This window comes from Pezoporus wallicus, unplaced genomic scaffold (genome assembly GCF_028554395.1).
Source record: "Pezoporus wallicus isolate ANWC-B61680 ecotype Strahan unplaced genomic scaffold, APGP_CSIRO_Pwel_v1 contig_11133, whole genome shotgun sequence".
Lineage (NCBI taxonomy): Eukaryota > Metazoa > Chordata > Aves > Psittaciformes > Psittacidae > Pezoporus > Pezoporus wallicus.
In genome coordinates this window covers 682,289-699,736 of record NW_026636583.1, presented here as the reverse complement: position 1 = coordinate 699,736, position 17,448 = coordinate 682,289, and the positions used below count along the sequence as shown (strand labels likewise).

Sequence of the window (17,448 nt, the reverse complement as noted above, 5' to 3'; positions counted from 1 at the left end):
ACATGCATCTCTATTCTTTGGATTATTTTGGAAGACATACCTCCAAAACAAAGAGACCCATGTTCAGGAGCCATAGACCATCCAAAAGCTATAAACCAAACACTTGGGTGAGTGAGTGCTCTCTCATTTTCCAGATTTGGGTTTTAAAGTCTTTCCGCCAAGAAGGCTGGTTGGAAGAGTATCCAACAGGGAAGCAGGGACAACAACTTCTTGGTCTCCCACTTTTCTCCCAGGTAGATGAAGCCCGTAATGCTTCCTGAAACTGATGGAACTCCTAAAGAATAATGAATCTGAGGGTCTCCATACTTGGGTTTTTCTTTTCTAATCTGTGAGATCTCCCCATTCCCAGTTTCTTCCCAGCAGCCTACATAGCGAGGCACTGTTTATGAGAACACTGCTGTTATTAGATCTCGAGACTCCTCAGCCTGAAGCTGTAAGGAAAAACACCCAGTATCATGGGACTTGAAATGAAGAAATGAGCTCATACCCTAGAGATGTCCAGCCGGGAGATTCCACTTTATGGGAACACTCCACAAAGGTTTCCAAGTGACTCAGGCACCAGCGTCCCATCTCCCAACGTTTAGCGGTAACATAATGGTCCCGGTTTCCTTCCCTGGCATGGGAAGGGCAAGATCCTTTGCACCGAGCAACAACCAGGTTACATCATGGCTTTGGTGGCCGAAGCTCCTCACTTTCCTCCCTCCCCCACCCCAGGAACAATGGCTAACTGTTCTTTTTCCATCTATAAATTTGTCTGAGTTAACAGTTCCCAAGATCTGGCAGCAAGCTGGAGCTGGGAGTGAGCTGAGAGATAGGAGAGTGACAGTCTGAAATGAAACACAGAGCTGCTGGGCCTGCAGCCGTCAGACAGGAGCCTGGCTCCCTCCCTTAAAGATTAGCAAGACTCCTTAGCTGGAGCCCTCCGCATTCCCCAAAATCCTAGCAACAAAGTGCTGTCTCTCAGCCGCCAATGAATCATGTGAATTTAACCTTTCACCTGGCCACAAGGAGGTTAATATACCAAAATAGCCTCTTTTTTCCCCTTCTTCTTTCCCCATTTATTGCCTGGAATGGCAGTGGGAGCGTGGTGGAAACATACCTGGAAAGGGTCTCTAAGTGGTTTCATATCAGAGCTCTTTGCTCGCTGGCCTCTGCCAGGACCATGCTGGCATTGCCACCATCACCCCACCAGCTCAGCACACCCAGGCATGAGTTTATCCAGGGAAATAGTTTCCATTTCACACTGCAGAAGGTTTTTGCCTCTCACTGCAGCTCTTTGTACCCTCGGGCTTCAGCCCCACAAGCATTTACACGCACAAGGAATTGTATACACAGTGCGTCCCCATTGTTCCAACACGGCTGGAACCTGAGTCACCCGCTGCTCCAGCCCATGGCAAAACTCCTGGAGAACTTCCCAAGTGGGGTCAGATCTTCACCCCATGCAAGATGCTGAACCCCTCCTGGGGCTGCACATCGTTGTCCTCTGGGCTTGGGGAAAACTTGGAACCCCCAGAACCCCTGCATCAAATGAATCTGGAGACCAGAGTTTGCCCATCTGCAAAGAAGGAGGTGGTTTATCCCTTACGGGGTGCTCCCAGCACCCATTTTACGGGGGCACACACCGCACTCCGCATTTTGTACCCTCTAGATGTTGAAGAAAGGGTGATTTTTGTAGCTGTTGTGGGTTTGTGAGTGGCTGAAGGAATGGTTGAGTCTGTACAGCAGGCAACAGATCTATGGGATCCTTTTCTTTGCCGTGCCAGTGAAATCCTTACGGGCTAAGGAAGAAAACAGGGTAAGAGGGGGTAAGGGTTTAAGTCCTTACACACACACAGACGCCCCCTTTTCCTGAGAGCCACTGCCACATGCATATAACAGGAGATATTTTTTGGCAGAGCATGCTGTTTATTTAACCCTTTTGAAACACAGCCCTCTGGCATCCCCTCACTCCTCCAGCACAAACTCCTGCTGGCCTGGGGCAGCTCAGTCCTTGCCCACAGCCCCTGGTCAGTGGGGCCTCCACCACCCTTGGCTGTGGCCATCGCTCCTCTCTTCTGCTCAAGCCTCAGCCTGATCAGGGCCACAGGAGAAACCAGAGCTCATTCCCAGGACAGGGACCAGCTCATCCCTCAGGCACTGGGTAGGAAGGGTACGGGGGGAGGATGGAGGGATGTGGACCCGGGGATGGGGACCATAGATGAGGACAGGACAATGGGGACCACAGATGTGGACCGGGTGATGCACATCAGGGGATGCAGACCCTGCTGGTTCCCACCCATCCATCCTCAACATTCACAGCTCACCAGGCAGGGGGAAGCAGCCCCTGGGTGTTGCTGTATCCCCAGGCAGCTCTTCCTTAGTTCGAGCAGCCGGGGATAAAGGTCTCTAACTTTCGGAGCTTGCTTCCCCGCTACCCCGAGGGCAGCAGGCTGCGAGCCGCCTCCGAGCCCCTGGGATGGGGGGGATGCTCCAGCCCGTGCGAGGCAGAGGGAGGCAAGGGGCCGTATTTCGGTCATCGTCACCTCCCGATTCACCGAGGGGGGAAGCCGACCCGCTGTTTCGGGGTGCGCCCGGTGCAGCAGAGCGGGTAGGATCCTGCCCTCCTCTCTCCACTTTTCATTTTCCCCCTTGGTTTTCCATGCAGGGGGGGTTCAAGCTCCCGTCAGGGACCGCGCTGGACGCTCCCACGCATACGCCCCAGCGCAGGGCTCACAAATCAGCCGGGGCGGGATTAGGGCCGCGGGGCCGGGGCGCCGGGCAGTCTGTGCTGCCCGGGGAGCCTCACCTGGAGGGTCAGGGCTCCCTGCGGAGCCGTGCCGAGCAGCACCGATCCCGCTGGGACTCGCCGGAGCCAAGCTCTGAGCGGACGGGGGGAGCAGGGAACAGGGACCCCTTCCTAACCCCCGCAAAACAGTGGCCTTATCCCTTTGGAAGAGCAGAGCCAGGTCCCAGCCAGCCCGTCTAACGAACCGTGAGCAGGCAAGGGATGAGCACCGGCAGCAAAGCTCACGTCGGGGTGACACCGAGCTCTTCCCGGAGGCCTCCCCGCCTTTCCCCGCTCCGGAAGGGGCTGGAAGGGAGATTCTGCGGTGTCCTCCGTGGGATCCGGGGATCAGCTGCCCCGATGCTTGTGTTAGTTTGTGTCCGCCTGAGCCTCGCCGTGAGCTGGCTCCCGGGCAAGGTGTCCGGCTGCGCCCCGGTGACGCTCCTGGGGTGCCGTCGGTGGGGCAGGGAACGCTTGGGGGAACCCCGCGGGACGGTGCCCGCACCCCGGCGGGTCTTCCCAGGGCGCAGTGCGGGGTCTGCGGCCAGAGCATCGCTGCTGGCTCCGGTGCCACGCCGATACCTTCCCTCCTTCACCTGAAGCGTCTCCCACTCTGGGCCTTCCTCAGAGGAAGGACCCCGCACCCTCCGCCTGGTTCCCTGTCACCGAGCGCACCCCAAACTTCTATAAACCCCCCAAACCGCAGCACGTCGGCGGCTCCGCATCCAGTGGCCTCACCGTTGGGTGGCTCGGGCCCCGGGATACGGGACCAGTCCCACGGCGACCGCCGCCGGTGGTGCGGGGATCCCGCGTTGCCAGAGCACCTGCCCGCAGCGCTGCTCCGCGCCCGCGGAACCCGCCGCCCCTCCCCGCGGCCTCGGGGCTGCGCTGCCCGGTGAGGCGAGAGCTGGGCAGCCGCCGCACCGCCGGTAGCTGAGTTAACGCCGCCGCGGGAAGAAAGTGGGTTGAAAACCTGGTGAAAACAAATGAAAATGGAACAATTGGATGGATGTGTCTGAACACGGACCCGCAGCACGACCACGGGCAGGTTTTAGCGCACAGCGGTTTCCTTAGGCATGAGCGGGCTCCCGGGGTAAATCCCTTCGGATTTCAGCAGCGCCTCGTTTCTTTCAACGTTTTCACATTTATTTGAACGCCGGGAACGATCGGAGCTGGCAGTTCCAAGCATCTAAATAGTGAAAAATAGAATAAATCACAAAGAATATCTTGAAATTGCCAAACCCCTGCCGGCCCACGGCTTCACCCCGCTTTTAACAACCGAAACGAAACGAAGGAAGCTCCGGCGGTGGCTCCGCCACAGCCACAGAAGGGTTGGGGCTGGTTTTCCTTGGGGACGGAAAACTCGCGGAGCAGGAGCCTTCCGGGGCTGTTATTTTCTTTTTGTACATCGCTTTTCCCTTTATTTTTCCTCCATTTTTATTCCACCCTTCCCGCTCCTTTTTCTTTTCAATTTTTTTGTGGGTTTGGGGTTTTTTGTTGTTTATTATTATTGTTATTTTACTTTTTGTTTTTTCTTTTTCCTGGTTTGGGTTTTTTTCCCCCCTTCTCCCAGGCCGACACAGGGATACCCTGCGAGCCGTAAACCAGCCGCTTTCGCGAGCAAATAAATGCATCTCCAGCCAGTTGCGTTGCATTATTCTGAGGGAAATAGCTGGCATTCCTGCACCAGTTTATTTTGGAGCCGAAATTTCCCACCCTTCCCGAAGCGCTGGTCCCTGCGGAGCCGCGGCTGGACGGGCTCCCCGGGGCGCCGGGGCTGGACCGCACCTCGGGGCTACGGGAGGGCTCCAGGGGCCTGATCCCGACGGCAAATCCCTGTCCGCCCTTGGACGGTGACACTCGCTGAAGGGTTTTTTAATCCCTTTCTCCGAGGAGGAGAAAACCGGTTCCGTGAGGAAAAGGAGCAGAAATCCCCCCGCAAAACCCGATACTGATGAAATTATTTCCTCGCTGCGGCTGCCGGTCGGGAGCCCGGTACCGGAGGGGAGTTCTATCGGCCGGGTTACCCGGGTTGAGCGGGGACTCCCGGGGCTGCTTCCCCTCCTGTCGCCCATTCCCGCGGTCCCACCGACGGGTCAAAGCACGGAAAGGATTTGTGCCGTCGCCGCAAGGCACGCGGTGCTGCTGCTGGCCCCCTCCCAGTGGGGAGCAGCGAGCGGGGCAGCCCCAGGGCCCGACGGCCCTGACGGGACGGTGAGGGGCTGCAGGGCTGCTCTTTGAGGCAGCAGCTCTAAGCGTCGCCCCAGCTTCGATGGAGCCGTGAGTGGCTTGATAAAGGCAGGACAGGCCGGGGGCAGGCTGGAGACCCCCGCTTCCCTGGTAGCGCAAAGCGGAGCCAGAGCAATGGCTCGGAGCAGAAAACCGCCCGGCCACGTCCTCTGCTTCGCGACCCCCGGCCGGAAGGTGTTCGACGGGTTCTACCGGCAGCCCAGGGCGGAAGGGGGGGGGGGGGGCATCGCCTCCCGTCGGGGTACCGGAGCGACCCCCAGAAACACAACAGGGCCCGCAAAGGAGGGAGGCACCCTCATCCCTCCCTAGGGGGAGGGCGGACATCTCCGGCCTTCCGAGGGGGGGCACTTGGGGCTGCGGGGCTCCCTCGGGGGCTGCGTCCTGACCCCACGGCCCCGCGCCAAGGGGGAGCCGTCGGGAGCGTGTGTGCGTGTGTGTGTGTGTGTGTGTGTGTGTGTGTGTGTGTGTCCCGCCGGGAGCGGAGCCGGCGGGACTTATCCCGTCCCGTCCTACCCCCTCCTGCCGGGAGGCGCCCAATCCTGGCCGGGACCGGGGCTATCCCGCCGGCCGTCACGTGGGCCGGGCTGTACCGGGGCCCGTCGTAAAGAGCCGCCGCCGAGGCCGCCGCCGCCACTTCCCCGGTGGGAGCAGTCAGGGACGCACCCACGGGAGACGGCGGCGGTGGACGGGAGGGAGCGGGGGAGGGCAGCCCCTGTCTGCCGGGGGCTCCTGCTTGGTTCGGGTTTTGTCCTCCCTCCCCCGTGATCTTTATTCTATTGTCGTTATTATCGCTGTTATTTCCACTTTCCTGGGATTTCCCTGCACGCTCTGAGCGCAGCTTCATGCCCAACCGGCCATGCCCGGCTCCGCTCCCGGCCCGCTGCCATGTGAGTACCGGTGGGGGTGCCTGGGGCGGGATCCTCTTGCGGTGCTCCGCGGCTGGAGCCTTCCTCCCTGCCCCAGCGTTATTGCGCTTTTTAACAAGAAAGTGGCAGCGCTGGTGGATGTGGGACACACCGGGGATGTTCCCAGGCTGGAGTCGCTGCCTGGAGCTGCCGGTACCCTGCTCCCAACCGGTCCGGCGGCCTCACACTAGCAAGGCCCCGAGAGCGCTTCAGGCCCGGGGCTCGGAAAAATAGGAAATACTTAAGGATAAAATACATTAAAAATGTGGGTTTGGGGTTTTTTATCCCACCCCCTGGAAGTGCTCGGGCGGACGGGGGGTAAGGAGCCGCGGGGCTGCGGCCCGTTTGCGGAGGTTGTCGCTGTGGCTCAACCCCTGCTCTCGGCCCTGTGCTGCGAGTTCCGTCCGCGGGACGAGCCGAGCAGAGGAAAGTTTAAAGGGAAAACAATAACGATAATGACAACTACAAATCACAGCCCGCGCTTGAGGCAGGGAAGAGGCGCTTTCGCCATGGGAAGCGCCTGCGGGTGGGGAGGGCCCGGGCTGGGTGTCCCGGGCTCTTGCGGGGTCTCACTCTCAGTTTTTCCTCTTTCCAGGTTCCTCTGAGTGAGCCCCGCGGCAACGCCGGGGCGCAGCCGGCCGGGCCCTGAGCAGCCGCCGTCGCCGCCGAGGACGGAACATGTATCAGGGTCTGGCTCTCGCCCCCAACCATGGCCAGTCGGCTTATTCCCATGACTCCAGCAACTTCCTCCACTCGTCGGCCGGCTCGCCCGTCTACGTGCCCACCACCCGGGTGCCCTCCGTCCTCCAGACGCTGCCCTACCTGCAAGGCTGCGAGCCGCACCAGAGCCACCTCGGCAACCCCGCGGGCTGGGGCCAGAGCAGCGGCGAAGCCGCCGCTTTCAACGCCGGCAGCCCTCACCCGCCGTCGGGTTTCTCCTACACGCACAGCCCGCCGGGCAGCAGCCCCCCGGGCCGAGACGGCGCCTACCAGGGGCCCCTGCTGCTGGGCGGCGGGGGCCGGGAGCAGTACGGCAACGCCTTGGTGCGCTCCGTTAACGGGTCCTACTCCAGCCCCTACCCCGCCTACGTGACCCCCGAGATACCGCCTTCCTGGACGGCCGGACACTTTGAGAGCAGCGTGCTGCACAGCCTGCAGACGAGGCAGGCGGCTTTACCCGGCCGCAGGTCCACTTTCGGTAGGTTGCCGTCGCCCCTCACCCTGGCCTCCGGGCGCCGTGTCTTTCCCCGGCTTTCGGCGCCGGGTCGGAGCCATCCCTATCCCCATCCCCATGGCGTGTTGGCGGCCCGACCTGGGGGTGCGCTGCCCCGTTGACATCCCCACGGGAAAGGAGGGGATGGCTTTATCCAGGGATGGAGAGACAGAAGGGGCTGACTTCTTCCAGGGATGGAGAGATGGTCCGGGCACGGGATGCGTGTGGCTGAGCTTGGACAGAGGTGGGGTGTTTGTGTGACACGAAGGGCAAAGACCACGTTTCAAAGGAGAGCAATTCCCCCGCAGGACAGAGGAACAGAGGCCGTTCAATAGCCCCCCACCCCCGATATCTCCTTCCCACAATATCGACTTTGTGCCTGGGCTTCAATACTTACCCTTGTGTTTAAATTAGCGGGGCAGATTTATAGCTCCCTCCCTTTTAAGTAATTTATTGTGGTAAATTAGTTTAGATTTGGGCAGACTCTCGGTCTCCTAATTCGACCTCGCCAAGCCGGGCCCGCAGCTGCAGCGCTCGGCGGCCTTTGCGGGGACACTGAAACGCGCTCAGGCGTTGAACAATAAACCTGCCTGCAATTCGTTTGCATCCACACCGGAGAGCCCTTTTAAACCACCCCCCAGGGCAAATAAAGTTTGGGGGCTTGATTTTAAAGGACTCTCCGTACGCAGGGTTTATAACCCCGAGGCGGAGGGATGTGGGGGGGGCTACACCATCCTCATCCGGCGGTGGTTTGCAAAGTCCTTTAAAAGCCACTTCAAAATCTCAGCCGCGTTATCATCGTGACTGCGGTGAACCGAATTCTCTTATCTTTACCCCAAGAACAAAGTTAAAGCAGGGAATGAGCCCTCCCACCCCCCTCAGCTGCCTCCGCGGCTCCGCTTCCCCCCTCCTCATCCCAACTCTGGAGGTGTTTGGGAGCGGTTCCTTTCCAGGATTTTCTCTTTGTTTGGGAAAATCCGTTGAGCTGTGCGGGAAGGGATCGCTCCGGTCCTGCGAGGGAGGTGATGGCACAGAAATCCCTTGTGCGCTTTGGATTTGGTGGTTAGGGAGACGGAATAGGGGCCGCCCTCCTCCCCGCCGTTTGTTTTTGCTCTTGAATAGTGTAAACGGCTCTTAAGTAGCGTAAACTATTTATTATTATTATTTATCTAATGAATTATTACAACTTTTAAATTATTTTTTAAATTTTTATTTTCAATTTTCCCATCTTTAATTTTTCTTCATTTTCCTTTTTCTTTCTTTGGATCATCATTAATACAATCGAAGATTAAACAAAAAAAATAAGAGCGTATTTTTCTTTGGAAGTAAATAACGTTTCAGGCAGAGGCAGATATTTTTTAATGTAATAATATTATTAGTTATAATTTTTTCTATATTAAAAAAGAGATAAAAGCAGTAGGAGGGAAGAGACAGACTCGTAATCAAGGGGTCCCTCGGGTTTGCTCCCGCTTGCAGCGGAGCTGCCTTCGGGGCAGAGCCGCACTGGGGCCGGGGCTCGGAGAGGGCAGCTTCGCGGCATCTTCCCGAGGCTTTTCGGAAGGAAAAGTCGGGAAGAGCCCCGGTCCAGGAGGCTGCGGCGGCCGGGGATGGTCTCCCGAGGGGAGCGGAGCCGTAGCCCCGCGTTGCTCCCTGGGCAGTCCCGAGCCCTTCCCAGCCCAGCCGTCCCCAACAACCAATGCGCCTTCATGGAAATCAGGAAAATCGCCCTGTTTTGCTCCCCCTCCAATTTATTTTCTCAGCTCTGTTCGGGGATAGCACCAGGGATAGGCTCCCTGCCCCTTCCCATCCCAAAGAGAGACCTCAGTGGCATTCAAACCTTTGGGATTGGGATGATTGGATATGCTGTTTTGGAGGAAAACACTGAAACATGTGGAGGGAATAAAGGGGGTTAGTGCAGAGCTTGGAGGGTGGAGATAAACTCACCCCCCTGGCAGGGGTTTTCACTTGCAGAGGGGCAGTGGGGCACAGAGGATTTGGGATCCTCACCCTCAGGGTCCCCATGGGCAACCAGTGACCGTGTCTGGTGGGGACTGCTCCTGACCCGCTCACCTTGGGTGTCCTTTCCAGAGTACCTGGAGGAGTTCCCTGGGGACGGCCGTGAGTGCGTGAACTGTGGGGCCATGTCCACGCCGCTCTGGAGGAAGGACGGCACCGGGCATTACCTGTGCAACGCCTGCGGCCTCTACCACAAGATGAACGGCATCAACCGGCCACTCAAGCCGCAGAAGAGACTGGTAAGAGGGGGAAACTCTGAAGGAGATTCCCGGCTTCATCCAGAGGGTGCAGGAGCTATTGGGGTTTCTGTACTGGTGTTAGGGTCTGTTTGACCCTTGGTTGAACAAAATACCATCAGCACCGGCTGAAGCCCGTCGTTGCGGCACAGAGGTGGCTTGGGGTTCTATAGGCTTCCCCCAGCTCTGATCCCACAGTGGGTACGTTGCTTTTTATTCAATAATAATAATAATAATAATAATAGTAATAATTTCCTAGCTCTTCATGTGGGCACACATGGTCTAGGGCAGGGTAATGAACAGGAGACAGGGCTGATCCTGAGCTCACCCAGGCAGGTTGGTGGCTGTTCACAGAAGGGGCCCAGATCCCCACTGCCCTCACGCAGTTACCTAAGGGAGAAATTCAGGCTTTAGTAGTTCCCAGTTTCCCGGCAGGTTAAAGCCTTAATTCCCTCTCTCCTCAATCTGATATTGAGCTTCCTCCAATTGGGATCCCATTGTGAGAGAGGAAAGGCACCTCCTTTTTTTTTACATAGAGTCACTTTGGGATGTTTAAATTTGGTGGTAACAGTTTTGGTTTCGGAGCCTGTCATCAGAAGCCGTCATCACAAACAGGATGTTTGTTGGAGCCGTGCTGGGGAATAGCTGGGAGCTCCTTTGGCTTTCGCTCGGGGTGTATTCCCACAGTTGGTTTTGTGCATTGCAAAACAAAGTATTAGCAGCAACCTGACAGTTGTTGGGTTTCTATGTAACAAAACGAGGACAAAAACCTCGGGACTGAGCAAGATGTTTTATTCTGATTTTGATCCTAGAAATGTGGCTCTGGATTTGCAAAACGAAAGGAGCGTCGGCTCCATGGAAAATAGTCCTATTTTGTTCTTCAAATCCAAATCCAGGCATTCCTGTGAAATATTTAGCACTATCCAACAGAATCTGCCTCTCTCACCAAACTCTCCTGGTCTCCTTTAACGTAATGAAGTAAAATCTGCCCCCAGCAGTAGGCTCCGGTCGCTGCTGTGCTGCAGATCTGAGTTACGCTGCGGATTCCTTCAGCGCAGATACGATCCCTGCGCAGAGGCATAGGGACAAGCCGGTTTAAATCTGACTCCACATTTCAGACTCTGGAGATGGATTTAAAATCCAAATGTGGTGCTGGGTGAATTTCCAGGGTTTTTTAAAACCGTTTTTCCTCGAGGAATTGTATTTTGTTTTTGAAATTGTCAGTAACTCACTGATATTCAGTAGAGTTTTCTGGTGGAAAATGCAGCTTTGCAGGGTTAAAACTGTTTCCCAGGGATCAGCAAATCTTGCCTGGAATTATCAAAGCACTTCCAACCTTTTTTATTATTATTTTATTATTATTTTAGCATTATTTTTACAATCAATTTAATGATGATAAAACCCGAATGAAAGCGATGATTCTTATCCAGGGGAAACCTCAGTAGATTTAAATACTTGCGGGGATTTTGTTGTATGGATTAGAAAAGGAGCTGCAATTTTGATTTTCCATCCTCACTTTGGAACAAAACGTTTAAAAATCTTGGATTTTCCCAAGGGTTTGAATTGTTGTGTCGCAGGTTGTGCCCCATCAGAAGAAGGGGAATCTATTGATGATGGACGTGTGTGCCAGACATACCCTGCAAAGGGAGCAACCTGCACCTCCATGGCTTGGGTTGTTTCTTCCCCTGGATGATTTCCATGGTGGGGAATGTGTTCTGTGCTCACAGCCTCAAGGTCCGAGGTCTGGGTGGGAACAAAGCAGTGTCACTGCCGCTCTAGGAATGGTGAAATTGGCTCTTTCACAGACTCGGGAAGGGGAAATAGTCACTTTTGTTCTTTAGGGGATGACCTTTGTTCTGTAGTAGATGCTGCACTAGGAGTTATTCCGAGTTCTGTTTCCACAAAGCAAAGTCCCACTGAAAGCTGTGGAGAACACAACGTAGCCCAAATAATGCTGCGGGAATGATGTCCTGCAGCTCAGTGCTGCTCAGCCTGCTTGTGCGTGGCAGAGGGCGAGCAATGGCAGTGTCCTTTCCAGTTGATTTCCTGCTTCTTCTTTTGAGATAAAGGCAACGTCCCCTGCATAGCATCCCTTCTGCTCCAGTCTTTGTCTGGGTTCAGAGCACTATGGGCTTTTCAGCAGAAAGGATTTATTGTAGGGGAGGATGGAAGCAGCGCTTTATTTTAGGCGGGACCTTCCCTAGCCAAAGTTCCTTGGTGCATCCCATTTGTTGCCACCTCATGTGCAAGCCATGGACAAAGTGTTGTTTGAAACAGGAACAGTGTGCCCCTCCTTTCCAGGAACCTGCAGTGACCCAGAAATCTTGGGTCTTTCCAAAGGGTTTGGTTGGCCTTTCTGTATCCGCAGGCGATGACAGACCTCACCAGCCCACACCGGGCACAATTACCCCAGGGCTGAGTGCCTCCACGTTCCCCTCCTCATCCATGGCAGGAGCTGGACCTCAGAGCTCTTGCACCCCTCAGGTGCTTGGCATCTCTCCAGGCTCCCATAGGAGCTGAGGTCCTTCCTAGTTGCAGGGATGAAGGACACATCTCCGGCAGCTGAAAGACTTTAAGGAACATGGTTGTGACCCCATGTCCCATAGTAGGCACAAGGATTGCTGTCCCCTCCTCTGTGCCAGGCTTGCCAGCTCACACCTCGGTGTATTGTAATTTTTGCTTGGTTATTTCTTGAAGGCTAAATAATACCCAAAACAGTATCATTATTAGCAAACGGCTGCTGAGACCTCTGCTGAGTGAATCAAAGCTTGGGCACGTCAGTTGTGTCTCTTGAACCTCAAAGCTGATCTTTATTTGGCTGCTAACCTTGTAAAAACAGTTCGGTTTTATTCCCCCTCTTCCCACCTCATTCGTTCTATTGCTCAGTCCTGATGTCGAGCAATAATGGAAGAATAAACAAACAGGGAGTTCTTTATTGCCTGCATCACGGATCGTCTGCCGTCGAGTGGAATCAAAGTGATTTTCCTCAAGGCTGAAGAACATGTTCAAACACCTGAGTGTGGGGAGGCTGTGACACCACTCATGTCACTGATACCTTATATTTAGTGAAGTCTTTTATTAAATTAGTTTCCATACCTAGTGTTGAGTCTTTCAGATGAAATGCCTATTGAGCTGACACGTCTGTATAGGCACTTGTGAATTTTCCAGTGGCGTGGAGCACTGTTGTCAGAAAGGAGTTCGCTGCTTCTGCCAGAATACTTTCCTTCTCCCTTTTGAAGCACTAACGTTCAGAGCCAGCAATCACTGCGCTCACAAAATAGGTCATAAATTAATGGTTGCACGGGAAGGGTGTTTGCAGCATGTAAAGGCACAGATTATCTGTGAGACGTGCAGAGAATAACCTCCCTGGTACCATCATGGGCCAGTTCAGTTTGGTTCTGCTCAGTGCCGCCAATTGATTCCAGTTGTCCTAAACCAGAGATGAATTGGGATGTTGCTAACTTTAGCGGTAGTTCTGAGTGCAGAAAACAAGAAGAGTTCACTTAAAACATGAGTAGTTTTCTTTGTGCACTTAAAGCCTGCTTGGCATTTTCCTTCTCTTTCCCCATCTGAGTGGATTTCCGGGAGGGAAGTTCTCTGTGCTTGGAGTCCTGAACACTTCCAGCAGATCTGTTGGAAGTTTGTGGAAAGAGTTGCAAGGATATTTGCCAGGTTTACCTAGCTCAATAGGAAAAAAAGAACTTGCAAATTGGAGTGATCTCATTTGAATGTAATTTCTTTGATCTGTATTTCCCTATTGCGTGTGCTTCACATTTTCCAGGAAAGTGGTGTAATTGTAGGGTTTATATGAAAGGAAACTTCCCAATTAATCATTCCTATGTGTGCATTCATGTGTGTGTTTGCTTGTTTTTAAGTCTTCATCTAGACGTGCTGGCCTATGTTGCACTAACTGCCACACAACCAATACCACCCTCTGGAGAAGGAACGCCGAAGGGGAGCCCGTCTGCAATGCCTGCGGGTTGTACATGAAGCTCCATGGGGTGAGAAGCACGTCCGAAATGGGAGGGACCCTTTGGGTGCTGGGATCACTGCATAATAGGACCAGGATATCAGGTCTGGAGGGACCAGCTGCTAGACTGGACCCAGAAGAGCCATAACCCAGTCTTGTCTCCTAGACTGGTTAAAAGCTCAGTCTACTGAGGCTCTCCAGAGTAAGGCTAAGGGGGTATTGGAGCATTCTCAGGAGGTGCCTCCATAGAGGAGAGATTTCTGGCACTGGGTGGCTCTTCATTAAGTTGTTTGTCAAGTTACTTCCCAAAACATAATAAAAAGGCAGAAGCTCTTCCCTGTGAGGGTGCTGAGGCGCTGGCACAGGGTGCCCAGGGAAGCTGTGGCTGCCCCATCCCTGGCAGTGTTCAAGGCCAGGTTGGACACAGGGGCTTGGAGCAAGCTGCTCTAGTGGAAGGTGTCCCTGCCTGTGGCAGGGGTTGGAACTGGGTGAGCTTAAGGTCCCTTCCAATCCAAGCCAATCTGTGATTCTATGATTCTTTAGAAAAGCAAGCTCACCAGGGCTCCATCGCTCCATACAGCCACCATCCCTCCATACAGGCCTCTTCAAACTTCTGCCATAAAGGTTAAAGTCTCTTTATTCCATGACTGTTCCCTTTGAGCCAAGTAGGCTCTCAGTTTGTCAGTGTAATTTAATAGGGCTCTGTCATAAAGGTCACTAATAAATCAGAAAAAGGAAAATAGGAAATAAAGGAAAAAACAGAATTTGTGGGAAAGCCGTAACTGTTAGCCTTATACATCTTCCAGCCAAGGCCTGTTGCAGAGAAAAATAGCAACTTAGTGAAGGACAAGGACTTTAGGTGCTTTGCATGAGCTACGGGACATAAATAGGGGAGCAACACGTGTGGGAAGGAGCTTAGTAAAATGCAATATTAATGATTCTAAACTTTATGAATGTCAAGGTACCACGACCTCTGGCCATGAAAAAGGAAAGCATCCAGACGAGGAAAAGGAAGCCTAAGAACATTACCAAAGGCAAAACCTCAACAGGTACAGTGCTGCTATGATCCATTGGGGGGGCTTGGAGCATGATTCACCTCAACATGTCTTCTGCAGGAAATTATGATAATTAGAAAATAATGTTCTGATTTTTATTTAGATAGAGGGCCTGTATTTGTGCATAGACCTCACATGGAAGGAGGAGGCAGGGTGGTAAATCTCACTGCTGTCATACTCCTCCAAGGTTCTTCTGTGCTGTGGACACCCAGCTCCAGTCCAGCAGTGTTTTGTTCACACAGATCTGGGCTTAATTGAGTAATGGGAAAAAACAGGGTTGGGAATAGTGTATTAAGGAGTTAAAAGGAAGGTATCACCATGCATTCAACATTAGCCCATTTGGCCTGTGCCAGGATCAGCACTGCCAGGCTGCGGAAGGATGCTGCTCCTCTTCCTCCATCAGCATCTTGGCAGCCAAATACAAAGCCTTACCCTGACAGCGATGTGGTGGAGAAAGAGAACAGAGCAGTAGTGCCATGAGATGTGGTGGTAGCCATTAAAATACAAATTTCTTAAGAGCAGATTTGCACCTCTGTTGCTTCACTGTCCTGAATTGATTGTTTTCCAGGGTCTACGACTTCGGCCACTAACTCCCCTTCTTCCATTACGAACTCAGACAGCACGGTCACTTTAAAGTCAGAGCCCAGCGCATCCTCGCAGTATCCCGGACAAACCATGGTGTCAGTGTCCCAGGTAAGGCAGAGAGGCCATGGCCTGCTGGGGTGGGTGCTCCACACACCTCAGTAGTCATTGACCTGGGGAGCCTTGATGAGGCTAAGCAATTAGTTCATTGCATCTGGGGCCACCAGCCTGATGGACTGCCTCAGACTGAGGAAAGCAGGGAGTGTGAGCCAAGACATTGCAGACCAGGAAGGGCTCCAGGCTGTTGGCTTCACATCAGCTCTTCCGTTTTGCGGTGGGGAACTGGGAGGTCCAAACCCTGCTGCTAGAGGCAATCAGTGATGAACCAGCTTTGGTGCAGAGCAGGATTTAATTCTAATCTCCTGCTATGAAATCCTGGAAGTTACAACTCTGTTGAGTTGGTGGGATCAGGTCAGGGTGGAAACGTCTGCAGCCCTCATGAAAAGGCTCCCTGGGCGTACATTATCTGGAGTTTATAGCCCTGAGGTGCTCGGTGCTCACAGAGCTGTAATGCTGTCAGAGACCCCAGACTGCAAGGCTGTGCTTGTGCCCCAAGGAATTCTTTGGGGCGGGTTGCTCTTTTGTCTTGGCAGAGTTAAAAATGGCTCTAAATCAACCCACACATCAAAATTTTGTGACCCAGCACTATCTTTTTGCTGGGTCTAAGCCCTCCCCAAGCTGGACCTGGGTGCATGGAGAGGAAGCTCAGCCATTTGCACCATATGAGATAGGCGCATTCTTGGCTGAAACTGATAAATCTGATTCGTGCTGTGCTCTTAAAAAGTATACACGTGCCTAGAGGTCCCCAAACTGGATGTGCTTAGTCAATAACTAAATGCAGATGGGCCCTGGGATGCTTTCTCCCTGTTTGATCTTCAGGATTGCTGGGGATGGAGCATCCTACCTGCCTGGCTCCTCGTAAGGGAAGCAGTAGCATCAGGGATAGCCTACCTTGCTCATAATCCATCCTCAGGAATAAACCACCCTGTTCACAATCCATCCTCAAGGATAATCCACCCTGTTCACAGTCCATCCTCAGGGATAACCCACCTTGTTCATAATCCATCCTCAGGGATAACCCACCTTGTTCATAATCCATCCTCAGGGATAACCCACCCTGTTCATAATCCATCCTCAGGGATAACTCAATCTGTTCATAATCCATCCTCAGCGATAACTCAATCTGTTCATAATCCATTCTAAGGGATAACCCGCCTTGTTCATAATCCATCCTCAGGTATAACCCACCCTGTTCATAATCCATCCTCAGGTATAACCCACCCTGTTCATAATCCATCCTCAGGGATAGCCCACCCTGTTCATAATCCATCCTCAGGTATAACCCACCCTGTTCATAATCCATCCTCAGGGATAACCCACCCTGTTCATAATCCATCCTCAGGGATAACCCACCCTGTTCATAATCCATCCTCAGGGATAACCCACCCTGTTCATAATCCATCCTAGTCCTACCACCACGTTACAACAAGGGGGAGAGTGACCCTTGGGCTAATAACAGGCTCTCTAATGACTCTCTGCTTCCCTCCCGGGCAGGCGCAGAGCCAGTCAGACGAGGCACTGGCCGGTGGCCACGGCGAGTTCAAGTTTGAGCCCGAGGACTACACCTTCTCCCCCAGCAGCATGGCCCCGCAGCCAGGGCTGAGCGTGCCGCTCCGGCAGGACTCCTGGTGCGCCCTGGCGCTCGCCTAGAAACCCCCAGGCTCCAGCAGAACCCCTCAGGACCAACGTTTTTGGCTGGCCCTGCAGATGGATGATGGGCAGGATGTGCTGCCCCAGCGCTTCGGGACTGCGGGGTGCCCAGCCACGGCTGCAGGACGAGTTTCTCTTGGAGGATGCGCATGGAAAACATTGGCTGGATGGGGCCGGGATGGCCCCGCTGTGGCACCAGCTCCCTAAAAGTCTCATCCTCAGCTGGAGCAACGCAGGGTTGCCTCTCCGAGGCCGGAGCCCCGGAGCTGCCTCTGTTTTCCTGGGGAAAAGCCTTTCCTCCTTTGAGATGAAACCAGCAAATAAATGCATCCCAGAATCTATGTTTATTCGCAGTGATTTCTCCCTCCTATGACTCCTCTGTGTGCAATTTATTCAGCTTCCCAATAAAGACTGTGATAACGTGGCACCAAATAACTTAATTTTATTAAAATGTAAACTCTGTGGCCTCCCTTATGTTTCATTGGCCACAACAGGAAGAGAGGAAAAAAAAGCAGCAACGGTTGTTTTAAACATTTACTGTTTTATATTAAAAAGGATCATCTCTATAGAGTTTTAGCTTCTGAAGCGTTCAGCGTATCAACACTGAGCTCATGCGTCCCACATGAAGTAAGCACACTGCTCTTCCCTTTCCAGCTCCAAAGGAGGAGTTTTTTGATCATTATTTTA

At 53.6% G+C, this 17,448-nt stretch overlaps 1 protein-coding gene across 2 annotated transcripts; it reads left to right on the top strand.

Moving 5' to 3' along the window:
* The first annotated feature begins 5,628 nt into the window (after nt 1–5,628).
* On the top strand, nt 5,629–17,102 carry GATA5 (GATA binding protein 5). Of its 2 annotated transcripts, none has more exons than XM_057400866.1 (7): nt 5,629–5,901; nt 6,515–7,117; nt 9,221–9,387; nt 13,260–13,385; nt 14,316–14,403; nt 15,026–15,102; nt 16,606–17,102. In XM_057400866.1, the coding sequence occupies exons 2-7, from the start codon at nt 6,598–6,600 to the stop codon at nt 16,759–16,761; spliced, it is 1,134 nt and encodes a 377-aa protein (XP_057256849.1). In that variant the 5' UTR covers nt 5,629–5,901; nt 6,515–6,597; the 3' UTR covers nt 16,762–17,102. The 2 variants fall into 2 exon arrangements, with proteins under 2 accessions (XP_057256849.1, XP_057256848.1); XM_057400865.1 differs by having other exon boundaries at nt 5,634–5,901; nt 14,978–15,102.
* The last annotated feature ends 346 nt before the right edge of the window (nt 17,103–17,448 follow it).

Excerpts from the sequence above, each read along its gene's own strand:
- GATA5 (XM_057400865.1), top strand. The coding sequence starts at position 6,598 with ATGTATCAGGGTCTGGCTCTCGCCCCCAACCATGGCCAGTCGGCTTAT. Across the intron at positions 13,386-14,315 it reads TGTACATGAAGCTCCATGGG|GTACCACGACCTCTGGCCAT; the intron begins GTGAGAAGCACG and ends ATGAATGTCAAG. Across the intron at positions 14,404-14,977 it reads CAAAGGCAAAACCTCAACAG|GGTCTACGACTTCGGCCACT; the intron begins GTACAGTGCTGC and ends ATTGTTTTCCAG.